A 23029-nucleotide genomic window follows, 5' to 3' on the forward strand; every position below is an offset into this window, starting at 1 on the left:
ATAAAACTTTCCTGATAACAGAATATATCTAATTACAGTTTACTTTAAGTTAGGTTTTAAGATGACCCATTGGTTTTAATTTTATCATCGAATTAATTGATACATAGATTTTAGCAGCATTTTCAAAGTGGAGTTACATCTGAATAAATGTTGGTAATCATTACTATGATAATCCTTCATAAAAGTCTAGACAAAGCTATTCAGATCTTAGATTAGGGAAAAGGTAAGCTAGTACTCTTGCTTGAAGGACTAATTGACTTACATAGTTTATTTAACTAAATAGGTACGATAATATCAAAGGGAAAACTTCATCTCCCTTAAGGCAAGTAATCTGGCAAAAGCACAACAATCTTCGTAAATGTGTAGTGTATGAGACACCGCAAGCTTCACATTCATGACTGGATGAGGTCGCAATTGAATTAGAAGATACGCTAAAGAAGCAAATCCATATTGATTCGTCAATCTAATAGGTGGACCCAAGACCTGCTAAAATTAGCTGATCCCCTCATGCCTCCTGGGTCTGTCGGCTGCCGGTAAAAAAGATCTTTCCGTATTGAAGATTACTTTTCAAAATTTATTAGCAGGTGAAAAAAAAGGTGTTGATATATTTATAAATGATTTTACTTTTATATTACAAAAAAATTTTGTTAATACAAATGATAAAACTTATAAATTAAGTTATGTCGTTTTTGTTTTATTCATGACGCTCATTTTACTTCACGCGTTCGTTCTGAGCTGAGGCAAGTGATGACTTAGTTGTTATCAATGCTTTTTTTTTTGTTGATATTGTGATCGAGAACCAGCTCCAGCTGGAATGTTATACTTATGGTTATACAGAGCGTTTACTTATCGGTAGGACAAGAGTCTGAGCGTAACTTGCGAAATATTTTCTAAAATCTCTAAATTTTTATTTCAATGCTTGATTGGAGCATTAATTTTGAAATGAGCTCTATTAAATATGGATTTAGTGCAGTTATTTTATGATTTGAATAGGGACATTAGTTCTTTCATTGTAGGAAAATGGATTCCATTGCTGGGATTGGATGTGAATGACAATTGGCAGGTAATTGAAAACAAATAAAGAAAAAAATTAGATACACTAAGAGTTGACTATATTCATATTACTTATTATCCAGTTATTCGTCTCTTTCATAATAACATTACGGAGCCCTTATTTTTCGGTGTATTTTATAAAATCTATGAGTTGAAGAACGACTTTAGTTTTCTTGTTAAAAGGACAATAGTTTTATTAATGGAGAATCATCATTTATTATAAAAGTTATAAAACTAAAAAGTGGTGGATATTAGATTGTGAGATAATAAAGAGGTGATAAGGTATTACAACAGATTAGAAGCAGTAGTCAGCTACTTCATGTTCATTTTTCAAAAACTTTTATTTGGTCTTAACACATCTAATAGTTAACAATAAATTGAAACATTGGTGAATTAAGTGAAATGGTAGATTAATTCGTCTTACTAATTCCCTCTCCTTTTTTTTTTAATCTTTGAACTATTAAAAATTTAATTTATTTGACTTAACTTGGTCAATTTTTTTTTTTTCCAGATTGTACTCTTTGTGATATTATTTTCATGTTCGATATTATTTGTGGTAGTTCTTTTTATTGTAAGGAAATGGAAGAACAAAGGTAATTAAGAAATATAAAGTACATCAATTCCATAAAAATTAAAAGTTTATGTGAATTTTCTTGAATGTTCAAAGTAGATTTTTGTTTATGTAATATCTTACAAACTTTCGCATGAAATTAAAATTTCAGGGTTTGATAAATAGTCCTTGACTGTGTTTGTAATCAAAATTGCATAATATGCCTCTTGTGCAGGTGTGTTACAGAAAAAGCTAATTCTGATTAAATGTAATGAAGAAACAGTTTTCTGTTTCAAGTCACGATATACAAATCACATTTGTAATCAGCAAGATTTAGAATGGCATTGAATTTATCTGTGATACGGACTTCAAACCCTCGTTATCAAGCGATCATGATTTAATTAAAATTCTAGTTTTTTTTATTTGTATTTAAGGCGCGAAAACACCTTAGGTTATTAGCGCCGGGAAATGTTTTCATGCAGGCTTACGGACAATCTGAATATTAAGGATTGTTAAAGACAATCTGTCCATTATTGGTCAGTAAGCTGTAAGAAGCTCTTAGGAATAGAAAATCTAAGCGCCAGTATCTGGATTCGAAACCGGGATCGTCTCATAGGGTTAAGTGTTAATAGAATAAATAAACAGGTAACAAAATGTATTCGCAAGCACACTTTATATTTTTAGTGTTACCGGAGGTAAAAAAACTGGTTGGAGTTGGACAAACCAGACCAAGATTTCGGAAACGAGACAAAGTCCTTTTTTATGGACGCAAAATGCTCAGGAAGGTAAAAATAATTTCAAATCTTTATCTTTTCTCGCATTTTTTTTTTAAACATTTTATATAATTATTTTTTTTATTTTGCAGATGAAAATTATTTCGGGTCAAGTAAAGCAAGGGAAAAAAAGAAAACTTGTTTTAAAGTTCGCAAACCGTATTCTTCGCTTAAAGAAGGAAGCCGAACGCCCACTTCAGCTAATAGTATTTATTTATTTTTTGCTTTAATTAAAATTATAATTTTTTTATATTCAGATAAGTTTGAATAAAAAAATGGACTTAAGTCAATAGAAAGAAAGTTAACTTCCAAAAACTGCTAGACTTAGACATCGCTCAGATTGAGGTGTTTTTATTTTCTTTCATTTTGATGGAAATCGTTAATATAAAAAATAGATCTTATCTTTCTTCTACTTTCCTGTCGGGGAAGGTAAATTTGCCACAGGTTCAGGGAACTTTGCGTCTCTGTGTAAAAAAAATAAATCATTCCCAAATACTCATGTAACGTTAAGTCGGGTTATATTGGATTGAAGTTACTCTCTCTATAATCCATCTATGAAATGTATACGATAATTTTACTACTTACCGTTTCAGAAAGCAGTCATGTTAAATTTATTTTTCTTGAGTATCCTTCAGAAAACAAGGTTTAAGTTTTCCCGATTTCTTATCAGTGATAGTAAGGGAACTAATGAACTGTCAATTGGAATCTAAAATATTTAGTAAGTATTTGAGGTCTGAAAAAATTGGCCTTTTGTAGCCTAGACATTTAATTCGAGAAAGTTATTTCATATCACTACCCAGATGGAAACTTATTGTTTTCGATCAAACACTAATTTTTTTTTTTAATAGTAAAATAAAATTCCATGTTTCTTTTTTGAACATTGTTTCTACGCTTTCGGAGTAGTTAGTTAGTTGGTTCAATTCATGTTATGCTGCATGAAATTTTTTCCGAATTGCCTGACATCTTTACGGATGCTCCTAGTTTCGCCTTGAGTGAATAAAGCTGTTTGAATCAGTTCAGAGTAAGGACCTTAGTGGAATTCAACTAGTTAAGAATTATATAGAAGCAGCAGTTTTACCGTTGGTAACCACTAAGTAACCACAAAGTTGTTGAACTATTTGTATTTAATTGACTTAGACTTAAGAAATGTTTATGGGTTATTGCTCAGATGTGCAATGAATTACAAAAGTAATTTTTGCTCTCAGTTTGTAAAGGATACAATTAATTTACAGTTTTATTTATTTGATTTAATTTTTAATGAAGCTTACAAACAAATTTCGATTAAAAAAGTAAATTGGCAATTGAATTTATGATATGGATAAATCGTTCAGTGTGTGTGTATGGTGATAGTCAAAAATCTCTACAATAATCTTTGCCCTTAATTCTTGAAGTGCAGGAAATGTACGCTTTTTGTAAGTTCCAAGTAATTGCATAATGTATTGGTTCTATTGAATTACTAGATAAAAAATGTGGAAAGTGCTCAAGGTCTGTTGGCTTAATGCTTCTATGTGTTCATAATTTTATTATACTTCAGCAGAAATACATTTGTTTGTTGTGAATTTAAAATGAACCTAAATTAAAAAAAGAAAAGATGTACAATATTAGAGTAATTTGAATTTTGTTTAATTTTTAAATGTACTAATGAAGTGATAACTTCATTATTTATTGTGTTCTTTATTCAGACTTCCGAACCACCTGCAGAATATTTGCAGGAAGATTTAAAGGATGATCAAAAAGTACCACCGGATGCATTTTATATGCTGCAAAGTATTAGGTATTGCTATTTGAAACTGTATTTTTACAACATAAATTTTGATATTTATTTTTTTAATTACGCTAAGTAAGATTCTTTTCATTCATATTTCCTTGATTTAATTTTAAATATTCTCTGACATGTCTACATGTTTTCTTTTTCAGAGTCTTTGGACATTTTGAAAAACCTATTTTTCTAAAACTTTGCAAGCATACTGATATTTTGACGTTACCAGCTGGCACGTTCCTTTTTAAAATAGGTGAGAAAAATTCTGAATTTATAATTAGCTTATCTAGCAAATCCAATGAAAGCCGTATTTTATTTTTATTAAGTGCAACATTGTAAAATTTTATATTTTAAGTAATAAAAAATAAACAACTCTTTCGTACTCCAAAAGCCAGTTGATGGAGTCTGAATGAATCTGGCTGACATAAAAAATAAATAAAGAAAATATCTTCGAATAGTAGAATGTTAGTTAATTTTCATAAAATGTATTGCAGGTGATCCAGATGAAAATTTTTACGTGGTACAGAATGGTAAAGTTAATGTATTTGTGAATAGTAACGATGGAAGTACTATTTCATTAAAAATTGTTAAAACTGGAGATTCTGTAACATCCTTGTTGAGTTTTACAGATGTGTTAACGGTCAGTTTGATGGAATTAACTAAAAGTTCAAAAATGAATAGCTATTTGCGTTGACACCCTTTATGTTATTTGTATCTTACAGATATATTCTTTTTTCTTAGGGTCATCCACATCCTTATAGAACTGTGTCCGCTCGTGCCATTGAAGATTCTACAGTAGTTAGGTTACCAATGGCAGCCTTTCAGGAAGTTTTTCAAGAATATCCTGATTCATTTATTAGAATAATGCAAGTAATTATGGTTCGATTACAAAGAGTAACTTTTACAGCTCTTCATCAGTATTTAGGACTAACTGCAGAACTAGTCAAACCGGTGAGTAACTGAGTTAAACAGTTTTTATTTTTTTAACTTTCTTTTTTGTTTTTGTTTTTACTATCACTAACTTTCTTTCTTTCTTTTAAAAATACCAGGACCATTTCTTTCGGCGATTGGCATCACACTAGAATTTCTACAAAATAGGCGATCATCAGTTCAATTAGTGATATGTATCAGCACATGTCATTCATTCATTCATATTAGTCCACCTCTTCCTGCCAGTCTTACAGGGCTCTACTCTATCTTAACGACATCCCAAGAAAAAAAGTTATCTATTATTCTAAACACCATATAGTTCTAGCTTTTTTTTTTTACTAAATCCAGAATTTCTCACTAAGCGAAATTTCTTCTCTCGTCTTTAAGTGCCTGAGGCCTTACGCTGCAAACCAGCGATTGCATTGCAATCCGATAGAATATAAATCTTAAGATCACAAGAGAGTTTCCTCTCCTTTACCCGGTGGAGATATATACGTTTTCGAATCTTATAGAGGAAAACTCGAGCTACTTCCTTAACAGTTAAAAAATAAATTATGTACATGAAATTTTTTACCAGTAACTTCTTGTCGTAACTACATAACTGTAGAAAGAAATAGCAAGTACTAACGAAAATTCCTTAAGATCTCAGCACATCTTTAATTTTAAGTAATTAATAATCACTAATTAATAAATTTTTATAATCTCCTTGGTCATTTAGATGAAGAAAAACATTTTCCAGATAAGAATTACTCATGAAAAACTTGTCTCTTCCAAAAAAAATTATAAAATACAAGTTTTTTTTCAGGGTAAAGAGAGGAAGAAACCAAGTAATGGATCTCCTGTAAAAACCAGAGCTGATTCCTCATTTAGTAAAGAAGAAGCTTTTAATTTTATGATTGTTACTGGTTCGAGTAATATTGGTAAGCAAAGAATGATTTTTTTTTCCCTCTATAATTGGAGATTTTTGAGCATCAATGGAAATGAGCTTTTTGCTGTTGAAAAAAAAAAAAAATCGTGGATTTAAATTGCCATTTACATTGACTTGACTTATGCGAACATAATACATACTACAAACTTAAGAAATATACATTTCTGGTTTTATCAATACATATTATATGAATAACTGGGTGCTAAAACTTGGTAGTAAATAGTTAAATCGTGGAAAATACCTTTGGAACATCGATATTTCCGGATCGTACAAGATAGAATTGAGAGGGAAAGAATCAAAGTTACTAGACCTTTGAAGGAAATATCCTCACGAATTCGTTCCTGATGGACTTCTCCCTCAATTACTAGATATAATTTACACGCATATTACTCTGCGTTATCCAGCCTTAGGCTACCGTTAACAAGATTTTTCCAGCAAGATTACTCGTATCCCCACCCCTCGCTATCACACAAAAACCATGTAAATTAAAATTAATAAAATGTTATAAATCAAATTTTAACAACTTGCTGGCAGGAATTTTTGATAAGAAACCCGAGGAATGATAAGGGATTCCTACACTTTTAAACATTAATACAAATGAATTCTTACAAGTGATCTAAAAAAAAGAAAAGAAAAAAACGATTTTGATTTAAAGACAGTCATTTTTATATAAACATTTTTAAGTAGAAGTTATTTCATGTTAACAAACAGATTCTTCACTAATATTTTATTGATTAGGTGATGAGGATGAGGCCAGCAGTCAGGCTCGTAAATCACGTTCCTCTTTTGATTTGAAGCCCAATTCAAATTCAGTCCCTCCATCAGAAACTCAGGTTTGTAATTTTAATTTTTGTATCTGAGTTTGATTGTATTCATTTGTTTTTTAGTTACTATGTATTCTCATCATCTAAACAGTTATAATTTTAATTAATGTTGTTGTGAATATTTAGAGTAGTACTTATTTTATTTTTAGGATGGAATTAATAAATTTTTATAATCTCCTTGGTCATTTAGATGAAGAAAAACATTTTCCAGATAAGAATTACTCATGAAAAACTTGTTTATTTACTTAATTTATTTTAGGATGAAAAACTATTAGCTCATTTAGTCAGCAATAGAGGTAGCATAAGTAGAAAAAGTTTAGAAAGTATTGACGAACAACTTCAAATCAAACTGGCCACTGATGCATTTATCCAAGAACTAGGTCTTGAAGAAAAATCAACTATAATGAATGGAAAGGTGGAAATCAGACATGTCCCAGCTGGTACTTATCTGATGAAAGAGGAATCGCACAAAGTTGGTATTAACGTTATCTTTGCTTATTGCCTGTATATTTGCGAGAGTAAAACGGTTTATGAATAGTGAATATTATTTCAATATGAATTTAAATTGGTAGATAATTATGGCTATTGTAAGATACATGTGTTTTGCTCTTCTAAAAATTCATGAAAATAATCTCCTCAAAATCAGTCACTGATTTATTTATCATAAGTATTCTATTAATATAATGTAGTATGTAGCTTGTTTTAATTGGGTTATTAAAGAAACATTTAAATGTCATTACAAACAGGATGTAGCCCTTGTTTATCTGTTGAGTGGATCGTTGGTGGTGTCTCAAAAAACAGCCGACATGGATGAAGAAGTTCACATGTTTACTGCCTATCCTGGAGAGATAGTTGGAGGCCTGGCTGTGCTCACTGGTGAACCTAGTTTCTTTACTATTCGTACAAAACATAATTCTTGTATAGCGCTTCTCTCGAAGACAACTGTTTATACGTAAGTTTGAGATGATCCTTTTCAAATATTAGTTTTTGATATTTCGTTTTAATAACTGATAAAATTTGTTTCACAGTATTTTGAGAGAGAAACCTAAAGTTGTGCTTCATATTGCCCATACTGTAGTCAGAAGATTGTCACCTTTTGTTAGGCAAGTTGATTTTGCTTTGGATTGGGTTTTCCTAGAGAGTGGACGAGCAGTATACAGGTAAGTTAATGTTTCTTTCTGGTTGAAAGTAAAATAAAGAGAATACTCGGATCTCAAGTAGGTTGTCTTTTGCATGCTATGGTACGAAAACAGTTCCAAACAAATCATTACGAACATTTCACTATTTTCTGGTCACATTTTCATCATTTTATTGTCGTCTTATGTTTCGGTCTACCTGAGGCGGGACATTATCAGAAATACAGATTTTTGTGATTAGCTAACTTTCTGTAATTCTTTCAGGGTTAAAAATTGTACTTTTTAAATGAAAATCAAACTCTACAGAATTATTGATTTATGAACACTTTAATTTAATTTGAGATTTTATTAGGAAAACATGTTGAATTTGTTTTAATACGTATAGTCATTGTCCTTATTATTTCTTTTGAAATGTTAAAATTATTTTAGGCAAGGAGATGACTCAGATTGTACTTATATAGTACTTAGTGGACGTCTAAGGTCTGTTATCACGCACTCGAATGGTAAAAAGGAGCTCGTGGGTGAATATGGCAAAGGCGATCTTGTGGGCATTGTTAGTTTGTTTTTATTATTATTTTTTAACAGCAATAGAAAATTATAGTACTTCTTTATATTTTTGCTATAAATTTTATTTCTTAAAATCTTTCAATCAATCATTAAATATGGTTATCTTTAACACTCAAAACTAAAAGTAACACTGTACTGTAGGATTTTATTCCTTGGAACTGAGATGGATGTTTTTTTTTAATAGTTTCTTTTTTACAGGTAGAAATGGTTACCCAAACTCCTAGAAGTACTACAGTAATAGCTGTTCGAGATTCTGAACTTGCAAAGTTACCGGAAGGGCTTTTTAATGCTATAAAGCTAAGATTTCCTATAGTTGTTACTCGCTTAATAAATTTGCTGGGCCATCGTATTCTCGGTTATTATTTTTCATTTAATTTTGTAATTTATATTGTTTTAATTAATTTTTTTTTAGTCCTTGTTATAAATATTTTATTAACGTTTGTTTATCAAAGGATCCTGGCAGAATCCAAGCCTTGGTAAAGTGGATAATCGGCCTGCACATAATAATTTTAGTACGGTTGCTATAGTACCTGTTTCAGAAGATGTTCCCGTGACAGCGTTCACCTACGAACTATATCATTCGTTGTGTTCTATAGGTTTGATAATTATTAATTAAATTCATAAATACCTAAACGAATCGCTTCTAAAAGTAATTTAATATAAATTAGGTACAGTTCTCCGCCTCACTTCTGAATTAGTTCGTAAAACGTTAGGAGTATCTGCGATGGAAGTTACCCAAGAGTATAGGCTTACTTCTTGGTTAGCCCAACAAGAGGATCAACATAAAATCACATTGTACCAATGTGATCATTCATTTACTGCTTGGTCGCAAAGATGTCTTCGGCAAGCGGATTGTATACTTATCGTAGGACTTGGGTTTCGAGAACCAAGTATTGGAAAGGTAATATCATTTTTCGTGTTAATTCTAACAATTTAAAAAAAAAATTGAAATCATTACTATTTCATTCTTAATTATTTAGATAGAACAAGAAATAGAAAGGCTCGCGATTAGAACTCAAAAGGAACTTGTACTGTTACATAAGGAGGGTGGAGACAGGCCCAACAATACTATTGAATGGTTGAATATGAGACAGTGGATATCTTGTCATCATCATATTCTTTGTAGCAAGCGAATGTTTTCTATAAGATCTCAGTATAGATTAGTAAGTTTTCCGAAAGTTTTTCCGAAAGTTGCGGTGTTTGGTAATTTTGTATGTTGCTATTTAAACTATTTTTATTTGGTTTCAGAATGATATGTATGCTAAAGTATTAATGTCTGAGGCGAATGTACATTCAGATTTCTCAAGATTGGCTAGGTGGCTAACTGGTACTTCTGTTGGATTGGTCTTAGGAGGAGGAGGTGCCAAAGGAGCATCACATGTTGGCATGATAAAAGCTATAGAGGTAGTGTTGGAGTATTTAACCTCTGAATCAATCTCTTCCTTAGTTTATTGCATAATTGACTAATCAATAATTTGACCTAAAAAAAAATTATTTGAAATTTACTACGTCTCCCTAGTTCCACAAGTAAATACATTCACTCTTGTATATGATAACACTTCATTATTATTTAATGGTTATTTTAAATACATTTTGTCCAAAACTGGGTTCAGATGATAAATTTAGATTTTTATGTTTTGTTTGCCACACATTTTTTATAATCTAATACTACTTTTAGGAAGCTGGCATTCCTATTGACATGGTCGGCGGTGTCAGTATTGGTGCTTTTATTGGAGGACTTTGGTGCATGTACAGAGATACCACAACTCTCACACAGAAGGCCAGGGAATGGTCTCAGGTTTGTTTGTTTTATTTCTATTTTTTTTATTGCAATACATCATAAAATCTAAAATCATAAAATCATAGTTCTAAAATGAAATTTAAGGTTACCCTCAAATATAGCGAAATTATTAGGGACGCTGAAATTTTTTATCTGTTGAAATTAGCTATACAATTCTAATCTGTGAGTTTTCCTCCAGAATAATACTTTTTTAACGCCTTTTTGTTTCCGGGTTGAAGTTTTTTTTACAAAAGTGTTAGTGACCGCATTAAAAGAATTGCTGCGCCATCCACACTTGCTCGGTCGATATGGCCTTTTTTGGTGATCCAATATCCCTGCTAAATTAAACTGGAGATATTTTATAATTGAGTGAATACCCGAGTAAAAGATATTGAGAAATTTTTCCATAGATCTCGAATGTTTATTTTTATGTTTTTATGTTCCCATCTTCATACTTGTCCTCTAAGATCTCCATCCCGGTTTGGGGCAAGTCATTTCTTTGTTAGTGCTCCAAACTAGACGAAATAGAAGACAGCTAGAAGCTTCTTATTAGGTGTAATATTTTCTTTTTAGTGACAACGGATTAAAATTGTCCGGTAGGATAGGAAAAAAAAGAGAAAACTCCAAATTTACGAAAAGCGTACCTATTAAAAACTCCTGGCTTATTTTTTTTTTAACTTTACCTATAAAAGGTATAACAGCAATAACGTAAAACAAATAGATTTGGAGAAAAACGGCAAAATTTGGCTAGAAAGGGTTTTGAGAAATGTTTTTTGTTTCCTTGTAATTGTTCCTTGCAATAATTCAGTAAATCTCGGCCCGATTCTGATAAATTTGTTAATATGAAGGGATTAGCGATTTCCTTCGTAAATTCAACGTACCATCCTGGTGTAATCCTAATTAAATAATACAATCGTGCCAAATATTCGACGCGTGAACAATTTTTATAAATGTAGCGTCATTTAATTGGAAATTTTATGAAGAAATGCCTTTTGATGGTACGCTGTGTATGCATTAGAAGAGGAGACAGCCTCACTCATCCTTTGGGCTCATCATCCCACATTCAAAATTATCATTTGTTATATTACTATTATTATTATTATTATTATTTATTTATTTTAATTATTATTAATTGTATTATTAATGTTTTTAACTGGTTACTTATACCAGCTGAAGTCGAATGGCATATTAGATACTAACTGATTTGTTCACCTTTTGATGTTTAATCAACACTTATAATTAACTTTTTAAGCTGTAAGTTTTTGTTATGTATTTCTAATTTAAATTTATACATTCATCTTCAATCATTGCTGTAGAAAATGAACAAGTGGTGGGCTTTAATATTCGATCTCACTTATCCTGTGACTTCAATGTTCACTGGACGAGCATTCAATCGGACACTAACCAATGCTTTTGGAGAGACAAGAATTGAAGATTTGTGGGTGCCTTACTTTACAGTCAGCACGGACATTACTGCTTCAACAATGCGAGTCCATACGCACGGTCAGTTACAATTTCACTTCCCACTTTTTTTTCTTTTTTTTTGTGAATACAATTTTTACTATTAAAAATATAATAATTTATTGCTTTATCAATTTAGCTCGGTTTTCGGTCCTTGCTTGAATTTTAAAGCTTATATTTCTCTCTTCCAAGAATGATATTTGTGTTATTTATTTTTTCCTTTGAAGTTTCAAATAGATTTTTATTCAGATGATTCTTTTATCTTTTCTTTGGATCCTTCTTTATTACTGATTTGTATTGTTATTGAGTTTCTTTTTTTTCTTTGCTTACTCATCATCAATTTTTCAGATTGACTAAGTGAATTCTTTAATTTGTGACGTATGAGTATAGTAATTTCAAGTTTTAATTTTTTTTCAATCAATGGAAATCCATTGCAATTAATATCAGTTGAATTGAGCCCTTGACTTCTGTCTGTAAAACACTGAGTACCCTTCTAAAGGCGAGTGACTATTTTTTGACCGTTCTTCCCTGCCTATTTTACTTATGTACTAAAATTCCCTATTGTTAACTATTTATGAGTATATGCAATTGCCTCTTGAAAAGGTTTCTTAAAAGATATGTACTTACTAAATAATTTAAGAGGGACCTACTTCTGTGTTGCAACATTATTTTTTCCTCTAAAGAAAATTGAAATTGTCTTTCATTTCCCACATAATAAATGTATGTGACAGATAAATGAGAATAGTTGAATATTGTTTCATTTATTTATTTTTTAAGGTGTTTACTTTTTTTATTGCTTTTGCTTGTTGCTTTTTGAGGATCACGGTAGGCAGAAAATTTGCTTAAAAAGTTTTTAAGAATGTAAAATCCTGTTTAAATCTTTAGTAAAGGCTTGGAAACTGTTTATTTTCTCCTTTTAAAAATAGAAATTGGGCTCTATTTGTAGGAATGCATGAACACTGCAGAAAAACACTTGTTTTACTTGTTCTTGAAAAGTTTTGTTTATGGAACTTTTTTTTTTACCTATTTTTACTTCCAGTACTTTTAATGTGATATCTTAGTTTTGATAACTTTTTAATTAGTTGTTATGTAGAAGTTTCAAATCTTAGAAGTAATGAACTTAAAAAATACAATACGTTTGGCCTTGTGCAGTTATTTACTCAAATACAATACATGATAAATATTGCCAAAAAAGTTTCATAACATCTTATAATTTATTTCTGAACTAATTTTATTATTTTTGTAATAGATCTTTGAAATTAATTACTTGCGATTTACAATTCAGTTAAACTAAATTAAAATGTGAATTTTTAAATATTCGCAGGAGACTAGTAGCGATAATTTTATTTATATGGAATCTGTAGGTTATACGTTTCTCAAAATTTGTTTTTTATCTTAAAAAAAAAACTTTAAATGTTGGGCATTTTGTAAAGCTCCAAGATTGACTACCAAGAAATGTCAAGCGTTTATTGATAAAATATTACTACGTATAGTAATATTAAAAATATTATATCCTCCAATCATTAAGAGCTTCTTGAATAATTAGTCCCTTTGAAATTCATCTATGTTGTGTGTAAACTATGTCAGTTCTGGGAAAAAACCTATGTGTGAGTTCTCTTTTTTACATGTCAAAAGGAGTATATTATGGACTCGTATTTATCCCGTGCAAATTATATTATATTCTAATGAAGAGTTTTTCTTCTTTTTTGTATATTTTATTATACCAGATTTTAAATTATTTTGTTTATTGAAAGCTCTTCAAGTGCAAGGCTAAAATATTTTGGAAATATAACGTTTCGGCAGTCCAAATAGTATGTAAACACATGAATGTTGAAGCAAGCTGTTTACAGCAGAAGATGTCGGAAAACAGTAAGAATATATTGTAACTTCGTCTCCAAAAGCGTTTTCATCTAATTAAACTTACTAGAAAATTTTCAGAATTTAATTTCACATAACTTGTTTTCTAATTACCCTGCAAATGGGCGAATACTCTTATGTTCTCTGAGCACAAATAGGAATTAAAGTAGGAATTAGTTAGAGATTAAATATTAAAATAAGGCCATATCAAATAAAGACTAAATTTTCTGTTGGTTGAATTAGCCAGAAAAGCAATACTTAGGAAATATATAGAGAACGAATGATTGCGACCCAAAGGCTAATCTAAGATCTAAAAATCTACCTTAACGGGCTAGCAGATATTGAATGGTTAGCATCTGTTGTGTTTATCGTGTTTATCTGCGGTGTGTATAAAAGTAGTGGATAAATCGGAAGTTAAACGGTGCCGTAATGATAATGAGTGCATGTAGCATTTAGTGGTCATTCGGGAGCGGTTCTACATTCACAAGCGCCACGATAGCGTAGCGGTTATAGATGAGGCACGCAAAGCTAAAATTCATTGTGGATCTGGGTTGATTCCTGTCTATCCTTGGATTTTATTTAATGGCTTTAATATGAGAATGAATTATTAAAGTACGTTTATTAGTCGCCTCCATCCACAGCACATAATTAGTTGGACGAAAAGCCCATAGGCATTTAGTTTACTAAATATACGCGAAAGTTTCTATCAAACTATTCACTATCTTTTATAAAAAATTGTTTTTTCACTTTTAATTTTATCTTCAGTACTAAAAAAAAGAAGTGCCTCTTTAGCTTTCGCTTCGGTTTGTTCAATTCCCTTAAGTTCGGTGTGTTTTTATTTCAGGACCTGATTATACTGTTAGACCCAACAGTTTCATGAGATCTCTTACTTTAAACACCCTAGTTAACATTTGGAATTAATGTCTGTTGAATATAAACTGTGACAACTGCCTGAATTCCATTAAGGGAATTGACGACACTTCGGTTTAAAGCAATTAATTCGTCAGGACGAAAGTCGAATACTAATTTTTTAATATTAGATCTAATTTCTATTGAAAATCATGCAAATCAAAAGTAAATATGTAATAATGTATTACTTTTCGTTTAATATTCGTTTTGAAAATACATTTTTGGAAACCTTTTGTAACAGATTCTCGGCGAAGCCTTTATTTTTAAAAATGTGGAGATTAGGGACCCAAATTGTATAGTTTTAAAATGCTTGGGACTTCTGCATTCTGCAGTGAATTTGCATGAAAGTAGAATAATAGTTTTTATTTTGTAGAACTTTTAGATTCCTTGCAGTGCTGTGCTTACTTTACACACAGCTGCTTCATAATAGTATTTACTTGTTTTTACACTAATATCCGTTAAATATTTTCTTTATACGTAATCAAAACTTTTAATTGTGATTTAAATAATTTAATAATTCGTTCATCATACCATCAACAATAATTTTTTTCTTATATCAAATAAAGGAGAATTTCTTTATTTTTTTTAGATTAATAATTTGCAAAATATTTTTGCTCTTTGTAATTGTTGCTTGCACCTAGAAATAAATATTTCTAAAAATATAAATTGTGTTTTATTCATTTCGGAATGGAGCCATAATTTATTATTACCAAAGTCCATTACTTCTAAAAACACCTTTTCAACAATCATTTACTCTACATTTGTTTAAAAAAATTTTTTTTTATCTATAATAGATCAGATTTGCTTGCCTGTGATTGGTTCAGAAAACATTGTTCCTGTAATGCACCCTGTGTTGAAAGTTTGTACATTGTTAGCCTTGTTTCTTTTGTGATGTAACTGTTTTCATTTTTTACCTGGTGCTTTCAAAGTGTATTTGTTCTGTAATAGAAATTTCTGACCGTACGACATAATTCCCTCTTTAAAGATGCACTCTGAAACTTTTGTGATGAGTTCTTGTATGCCGTCATTGATTCCGTCAGTCATTTTCCATTTATTTTGTGTTCATCTTGTTGCTTCTTGCATATTTAGGATTGAGTTGACAATGCGAAACATATGCTGCAACTTGATTTATTCGAATTTCAAATTAACCAATTGTTTAATCTCAGTGGACCTTGGTTTGGACTTGCAACATATTTTTTGTTAGATTATCTTCTGTCACATTCTACTTCATCTTCTAGTAAATTTAAAAACCAAGTAACAAAGTTTTCATTTTGTAGTTCTTTTCCACCTATTTATTTTTTTGGACTTTGATTACTGATGTTATCTCCGAAAAATCATGTTATTAATTTTATTTTTTTAAGGAATCTTAATTTTTAATTTTATCTTCTGATGTAATTTTGTTTATTTGTATTTTAAAATTTAAATAAATTTTTAAATTTCATGCTTTTACACATCTTATTTATTGATTCTATTGATATATAGGTTCCTAGAACTTTGTGAAGAATATATCAATTAACTAAAGATTTATTTTAGTTTTCTCGTTTACTTTTATGAAATTAAATTCGGCTAAGTAATAATTACTTTGATTTTATTATGTTGTTTTACTTTTTGTGTCAAATTGTATTCACAATTCTATTCAAATTGTTTTAAATAAAGAAGTAGCAGTTCTGAAAAAATATTCCTTATACTTCTAGATTAGACCTGGGGTGTTGCAGTTATTTTTCTAACATTTATATTAATTTACATTAGTTGAATAAAATGTTCAGATTTTTTAAAAGAAAAAAAAATTAAAACGTGTGTATAACGTGGTTTTTAAAAATTAAATGGTCTAATCTAGATTTACATGAAAGTTCAAGGGTTCCTTTGCTTAAGCGTAGACGGTTGGAAGAAAAAGACGGATATGGTAAAAACGAGATGATTGTAGTAAGAAAGGTTGGTGATTGTGTTTGCAGGAGTTTTGTGGAGGTATGTCCGTGCCTCGATGTCCTTATCTGGTTACATGCCACCACTCTGTGATCCAACTGATGGTCATTTACTTCTAGATGGTGGATATGTCAACAATCTTCCAGGTACAGCAATCACAATCAAGTAAAATCTGATTCTATAAGTTTAAACTACAATTAATAATTTTTCTTAATAAAGTCAAACGTTATTTAATAATTATGTCACCTACAAGTTTTTCGAAGCAATCTACTTGAAATCAGTGTACTTGAAAGTTTTTGGTTTATTTGTGGTTTTTAATTATGAAAATTGTAGACTTCATTAATAATTGGTTGTAAAATTCATTCCTTCTGCAGCAATTTATACAACAAAATTCGTTGTAATTTTACAATGATCACATCTTATTTATCTTTTCTGTTGTTGTATGCTATATAAATAGCTTTTATATTCTACCATGGTTTTAGTAATGGTTGGGAGTCCAAACAAAATTCCAGTGAACTGAAATTCTAAATGAGTCAAGAAATCTAATCATTGATTACAACACCAACGAGTCCTTGGAGATGCTATGTTTTTTCTTCATCTTCAATAAGATTACAATTTGCATTGTGCGAAAAACGTCGTTGACAAAGTGACCGCAATTTTCGCTCCTGGAAAATGTAATTACCTGGGGCGGAACTAAATGCGTTGATTTCACAGGGATTTACGTTTAAATTATGATGGACACTCACCCATTGCGAGTATACGAGGTAGGAAGTGAAAGCTTTAGCTTTATTTGTTGTGAAGGAACAACCATATCCTCCGATTCATCCTCAAGAAAGCTAATTAAAGGATTAAGACTACGAAAGTACAGCAAAAAATTGATAGAGGCAAAAGATGGTATGCTTTTGCAGCAAAAGCAAGAAACTTTTAAACGAATTAAGGAAGTGAGATTCAGTGACTCTTCATTTAGGGTTGTCTCCGAGAGCACCTCCAGTTAAGTATTGTTCTCCGACAATAGCTCGCTTCGCCAAAAGTAAATGAATGCCAAACGTTTTGGTTAACATTCTCACCAACACAAACAAAGATTCATTATCCTTTGCTGGCTTACAAGATGCTAAATGGCTTCTAGTATCTGCGGAATGGGGTGGGGGAATTGACCAACACATGCTGTATTAGAAGCAAGTGCAATTAGAGATCGCTTTAGTTTTTCAACTTTCTGCTAACCACTCTTGTTAGATTTGGAGTAGTAATCAATATTTCTATTTGATCACAAGTTTTCTTCTAAATTTTAAAGTCGCTTTAGGCCTCAATCCTCTTTGAATCTTCTTTTACAATTATTAAAAATTAGAATCATTCATAAATTGAATACTAAAATAAAGTAATGATTAAAGCAAAACTGTATAAAAGCAATATTTTTTGGGGAATAAGAACTATTATTTGAGGCAGTGGTGAAGACAAATTGTTGATGGTATTGATGCATAGTGTATATGTATATATGCTAGTATCATGTTCATTGTGGTAAGAGTCTGTAGGTTAACAGGAACTTTGTGGAGATATGTTAGAGCTAGTATGTCAATTGCTGGGGTGCTACCGCCAATGTGTGATACTATTGATGGGCATTTACTTATTGATGGATGTTACATTAATAATGTTCCAGGTAAACTACAATTTTTTATTTTTGTCGCCATTTTTTGTTTAATTATTGTTCAAATAACAGATTATACAATAAATATTGGTGATTTGCAAAGATCATTTACTGGGTATTTTTTCTACAAACAATGTTAATATTTGCATTATTTCTGAAAAATGTCTCAAATAAGTTATATATGTTTGCAGTATACTTCATTTAAAAAACGGGAAAACTTACCGGAAAAACAAATCGCATCAATGAAAAAGTCTCATATGAGGCCACATTAACATTATGTGAAATGAAACCGGATAATAAATAATATTTTATACTTCAATAGATTTATGCCTAGTTTATTTCTAATGTCGATTTGAATTCTTAAGTTTTTTATGGAATTATAGGTATGCCAGTTCATAATTCATTTTTGTGATGAGGGAGAAATGTTGCCAGGTAAAGATGCTAGGCTTTTTAATGTGGCGTATTATCCCTAGTAAAAAATAGGCGAAAGCAATAAATTTTTGCAACTACAGCATATAACAAACTAAACAGCATTAAATGGGCCTTAATGTGCGATTCTGTCATAAAAATTTGAGAAAAAGCTTTTGAGCAGTTTAAGGAATGTTGATTAACTAAAAAATATGCCCTTCTGGTTAAACTTATTATGCATGAAATTCTTTCATCGCACTGACTGATAATTATTACTAATATGGATGTGAAGTACACTGATATTAAGTATTTGTACTTATATTAATTAATTATATAATCGAAGTTGCAGAATCAAAATATCAATATTATCAATATTAATGATTTAGCTGACATTTTAAAGAATATGGCCGAAGCTTTAAAAGTGGAAGTTAATTTTCTTTGTACACACCTGGTGGTTTAATATCTGCAAATGAATTCGAATCTAAAACTGGTCAGAATAAAAGAATGACGTTTAAATTCATTAATATTATCCGGCATAGCAGTTCCATCTAGTGTGCTACTATAATAAGTCGATGGACCCTGGGCAAAAAAAAGGTTGTTATAACTTCTTTAGAAAAATATAATCAAACTAAATTAGGAGAAGGCGCTTTTCTTAGTTTCTCTTAGACGTTTTATAGAAAGCCACATTAGGCTAGCACCAACATTAATTTGGACTATATAGTACGTTTCATTAAAAAATTCGTATGGGTGTTCATAACAATGGAGGAGCCAATAAATTTGTGATCTTACAGCAGTAAAACATCTTTGGCAATAAACTCAAAGTTAAATTGACAAACAGTTAACATTTCTGTTATAATCATGGTTAATACGAGAAATTTATAGTAAAGTATGTTTGCTAGCCTCCTCCTTTGGTAATTGGACGGATAGCCTGTCCGAAAGAATAGGCATTACTTTACTTTCTTAAACTATTCACATTTCTGTAGTAAGAGTACAGTTTTAACTGCATCCAAAAGTTTTTTTTTGTTCCTAATTTTTCATATTTTTATTGATTGTAATTATGATACATTTTCCTTGCATTCATACTTCTTCTTTACATGCATAAAACGCTGTACAGCTGACGTAATGCGAACCCACGGTGCTCGCCATGTATTAGCCATCGATGTGGGCTCATTAGACGACACCGATCTAACTAATTATGGAGATTGTCTATCTGGTTGGTGGCTGCTTTGGAAGAGGTTACCATTTACAACCCCAGTTAAGGTGCCCAACCTACCTGAGATTCAATCAAGACTTGCTTACGTCAGTTGTGTGAGACAATTAGAGGTAACTAATTTTATTTCGGTTCGTTAGGTTCGCAGTGTGAGTAATATCGCTGTTTTTATCCGACATAGCACGGATGTTGTGCTGATTCAAAGAAGACTTATTTCTTATTTCTAGTTTCTCTCAGACTGTAATAGAAAGCCAACGAACAGACTAATACAAACATTAATTCATGTTATTCATAACACCCAAAACATGTTATTAAAGTAAGTAATTCTGGTGGAAGTTCAAAGAAGTTGACATGTTCCGTGCCTTGACGAATAAAATCAGCAAAGTTTAATTTTTTGATACTATATTAATTAAAATTGGTAGCTTTTATTTTGCTAACGTAATAAAATATGTGTATTGTTTAATTTAATTATAAAAACAATAATTTTTTAGGAAGTAAAAACCAGCGATTACTGTGAATATATTCGACCACCAATAGACAGATTCAAAACTCTACAGTTTGGAAGTTTTGATGAAATTAAGGTAAACAGTTATTTGAAGTTGTAAAGTTTCAAAAGTAGTGTTCTTATAGAAGTTCTTAAATTTTATTTATTATAAGTAAATAAATGCGTCAGTATGAGTCCTAACAGCTTGAAAGACTAAGCTGTTCTCGATTCCTTCCTCATATTTCCGCCAATTGCTTGTTTTTTAATGCTAAAAGCGTTATCAAGAAGGGAAATTTGGTATTTATATGAATCGTGACTGTATCTATAGTCATATCTACTAATATTGATAGCCCTCTGCATGATCCATACCTGAAGAATTTCATTATTTTCAGCATTGAATGGATAATTTTTAAATATTAGGTCAACTGAGATAATTTTGTATAATGAAAAAACATGAGAATTGCTTACTTAGTCCATTTAATTTTTTTCGTGATAGACACACTTAATTTTTACATTAGGTGATAAATAAATTTGAAGTTTGTCTTGGGGCCCAAAAATAATAAATTTTCGATAGTGTTCGACAATTCGGAGTCTTCTGATGTCCTTCTTCAGGAACTGATTTAGAGCGAAGATGGGAAATCAACTAAATTCCTAAAGCAATATTATGAATAATGTATTCCACCATTAGTAAAATAAAGTAATCGCCTATTTTTTCAGGCGGGGCTTAACGTCCAACTACCATTTACTAGGTATTCCACCATTAAACTTATTATTGTATTTACATATCTAAATCTTTCTTCAGTGCTTTAGAGACTAATGGATTTAGAACCAACTATTTTAGCACAGTCTTTTCTATTTAGAGGTGGATTAAATTGTTATATCTGAGTTTTGTACGGCGGATTAATTTTTTTTATTTTAATTTAGACCAATTACATTATTGCTTCAGCGGCACTAAATATATTAATGGACTTTCTCTCATTTTTAGGAGGTTGGTTACAATCATGGGAAAACATATTTCACAGCTTTGATGAAAACCGGCCCGCCACCTTTCTTAAAAGGAAATAAACCTCATAAAGTAGTTAAAGATGTTGGCCAAGAGTCCTCATCAGGACACAATGCATTATCAATGTATAAATTTACTGATCTTGCTCAAATGGTTTGCAAACTTCCCAGGGATATAACTCATGATGGTTGGTAATCACTTACTGAAATAGCAGCTAATAATGAAATTAAAAAATTAATATTTATTACTGTTAGAAAAAACATATTTGTTTCAGATGAACTGTCGTCAGATGATTACGAGGCAGATGAAGAGGACGCGCAAGAGCATGGTTATGCTTCAGAACCCTCCGCGGATTTTATGCAGGTATTTAGCTTATATCACACTCTACCCCTAAGATGCCCCCATTTAAGGAACCATGCTCTCCAGGGATATTCTGAAAGAGGTGGAGGTGAGAGAATCAGGGACAACCAGACCCTGAATACTGCGAAACCCTTCCCCTAATGCCACCGAAGATATTCCAAACAATAACCCTAATGATACTCCAATTTGAAAATTTTTAGACAATGCAACCTTATAAAGGATTACCGGTAAAAATGAGTTTTGAAAAATTAAGCGTGATCACTACACTTCCTTCTTTGGGTAGAAGGCAAAATAAATGATATATATTCTTATATAAGGAACATAGTACTGATTGGCACTCAAATAACAGTAGGCATGACGTAGCTCATTGTAGGCAAAGGAAAATTTAGGAAACTTTGGCTGGCACTGATGTTGGATTCCATTTCTTTCACTGCCTTACTTACATTTATGAAATATCAAACTGTATTTTTACATCTAGTATAAACATGAATAACGGTCCAATTATACCAATAAAATTTATAAGAAGAATTAATTTATTATCACATTTCAGCAGAGTAGTAGTTCAGAAATGTTAAGAAGACGTGTGGGAGTTTCACTTTCGGAACCGGAAATAGAAACTGAATCGGAAGTTGAAGAACCGTCAATTAAACTTACAGAAGGTATTCACGAATCATTAATATGTTAAATATATGATTTTTATGATTAATTGTGAAACGATGTAGATGATTTTCCAAATTAAAAAAAAGAATCGGAAACATATCACTCAAGTCATGAAGTTTAATAGAAATGTATGCTTTAATATAATAAGTTAGATTCTTTGTACTTTTATTTTCAGGCTGAAATCCTATACTTGTGGATAGCTGGTGTTAAGGAAAATGTGCGAATTGTTAGTCCAAGGGGTCAGTTTGGCCATTGTAATAAAAGTGTAATTCTATTTAGTTACCTTCTTTGTTGTACATATGCATTTGCCTAAATTATTTGCTTACTGAAGTAACTCCTAAACAAATATAATAGTATTTATTTATTTTATTTTTTTTCACTAGTAATTACTTTGTAAAAGATTGCCATGTATATTATGTGTCTTGTATTTTGTATAGATGATAATAGAGTATATGATTATTATTATTCTTTCAATATGTATTCATTAACGTGAGAGAGTCCTCGTTCTTGAAGTATACTATATCTCCTTCAAATTGAAAAGAGAGTAAAAAAGTAGTAAAGCGAATGGGGAGTTCGGATTAGATCGTGTACTTTTAATAACCAGTCGGAGAATAGTGGCGAGCTATAGATAAAAACTGTTATAATTGTTTAATCATAATGTAAAATTCTATTAGTACCGACGTATTATTAGTTTTTTTAACATTTACGGCTTATGTTTGCGTTACCAGCTTCATTTTAATCCATTTTACATTATAATGATTTTGGAAATATCCAATTTTTTAGGAAAATAAATGTCAAGAAACGTGAATTAT

The 23029-nt window shown here is 30.8% G+C and overlaps 1 protein-coding gene across 7 annotated transcripts; it reads left to right on the plus strand.

The window, feature by feature from the left end:
* The first annotated feature begins 757 nt into the window (after positions 1-757).
* sws (patatin like phospholipase domain containing sws) lies at positions 758-22691 on the plus strand. 7 transcript variants are annotated; one of them, XM_074128004.1, is made up of 29 exons: positions 758-1063; positions 1565-1646; positions 2288-2388; positions 2469-2582; positions 4059-4150; positions 4294-4388; positions 4630-4775; positions 4877-5086; positions 5871-5985; positions 6732-6826; positions 7077-7289; positions 7564-7769; positions 7846-7977; positions 8383-8506; positions 8719-8875; positions 8973-9116; positions 9189-9421; positions 9501-9683; positions 9769-9924; positions 10199-10318; positions 11617-11803; positions 16480-16596; positions 17988-18104; positions 19615-19823; positions 20202-20291; positions 21180-21384; positions 21472-21560; positions 22111-22216; positions 22393-22691. In XM_074128004.1, the coding sequence occupies exons 1-29, from the start codon at positions 959-961 to the stop codon at positions 22395-22397; spliced, it is 3948 nt and encodes a 1315-aa protein (XP_073984105.1). In that variant the 5' UTR covers positions 758-958; the 3' UTR covers positions 22398-22691. The 7 variants fall into 7 exon arrangements, with proteins under 7 accessions (XP_073984105.1, XP_073984134.1, XP_073984102.1 ...); XM_074128001.1 differs by having other exon boundaries at positions 761-1063; positions 22108-22216; XM_074128014.1 differs by lacking the exon at positions 758-1063 and adding an exon at positions 1427-1458 and having other exon boundaries at positions 22108-22216.
* The last annotated feature ends 338 nt before the right edge of the window (positions 22692-23029 follow it).

This window comes from Rhodnius prolixus, unplaced genomic scaffold (assembly GCF_049639745.1).
Source record: "Rhodnius prolixus isolate KJV_2025 unplaced genomic scaffold, Rpr scaffold_1, whole genome shotgun sequence".
In the NCBI taxonomy this organism is placed as follows: Eukaryota; Metazoa; Arthropoda; class Insecta; order Hemiptera; family Reduviidae; genus Rhodnius; species Rhodnius prolixus.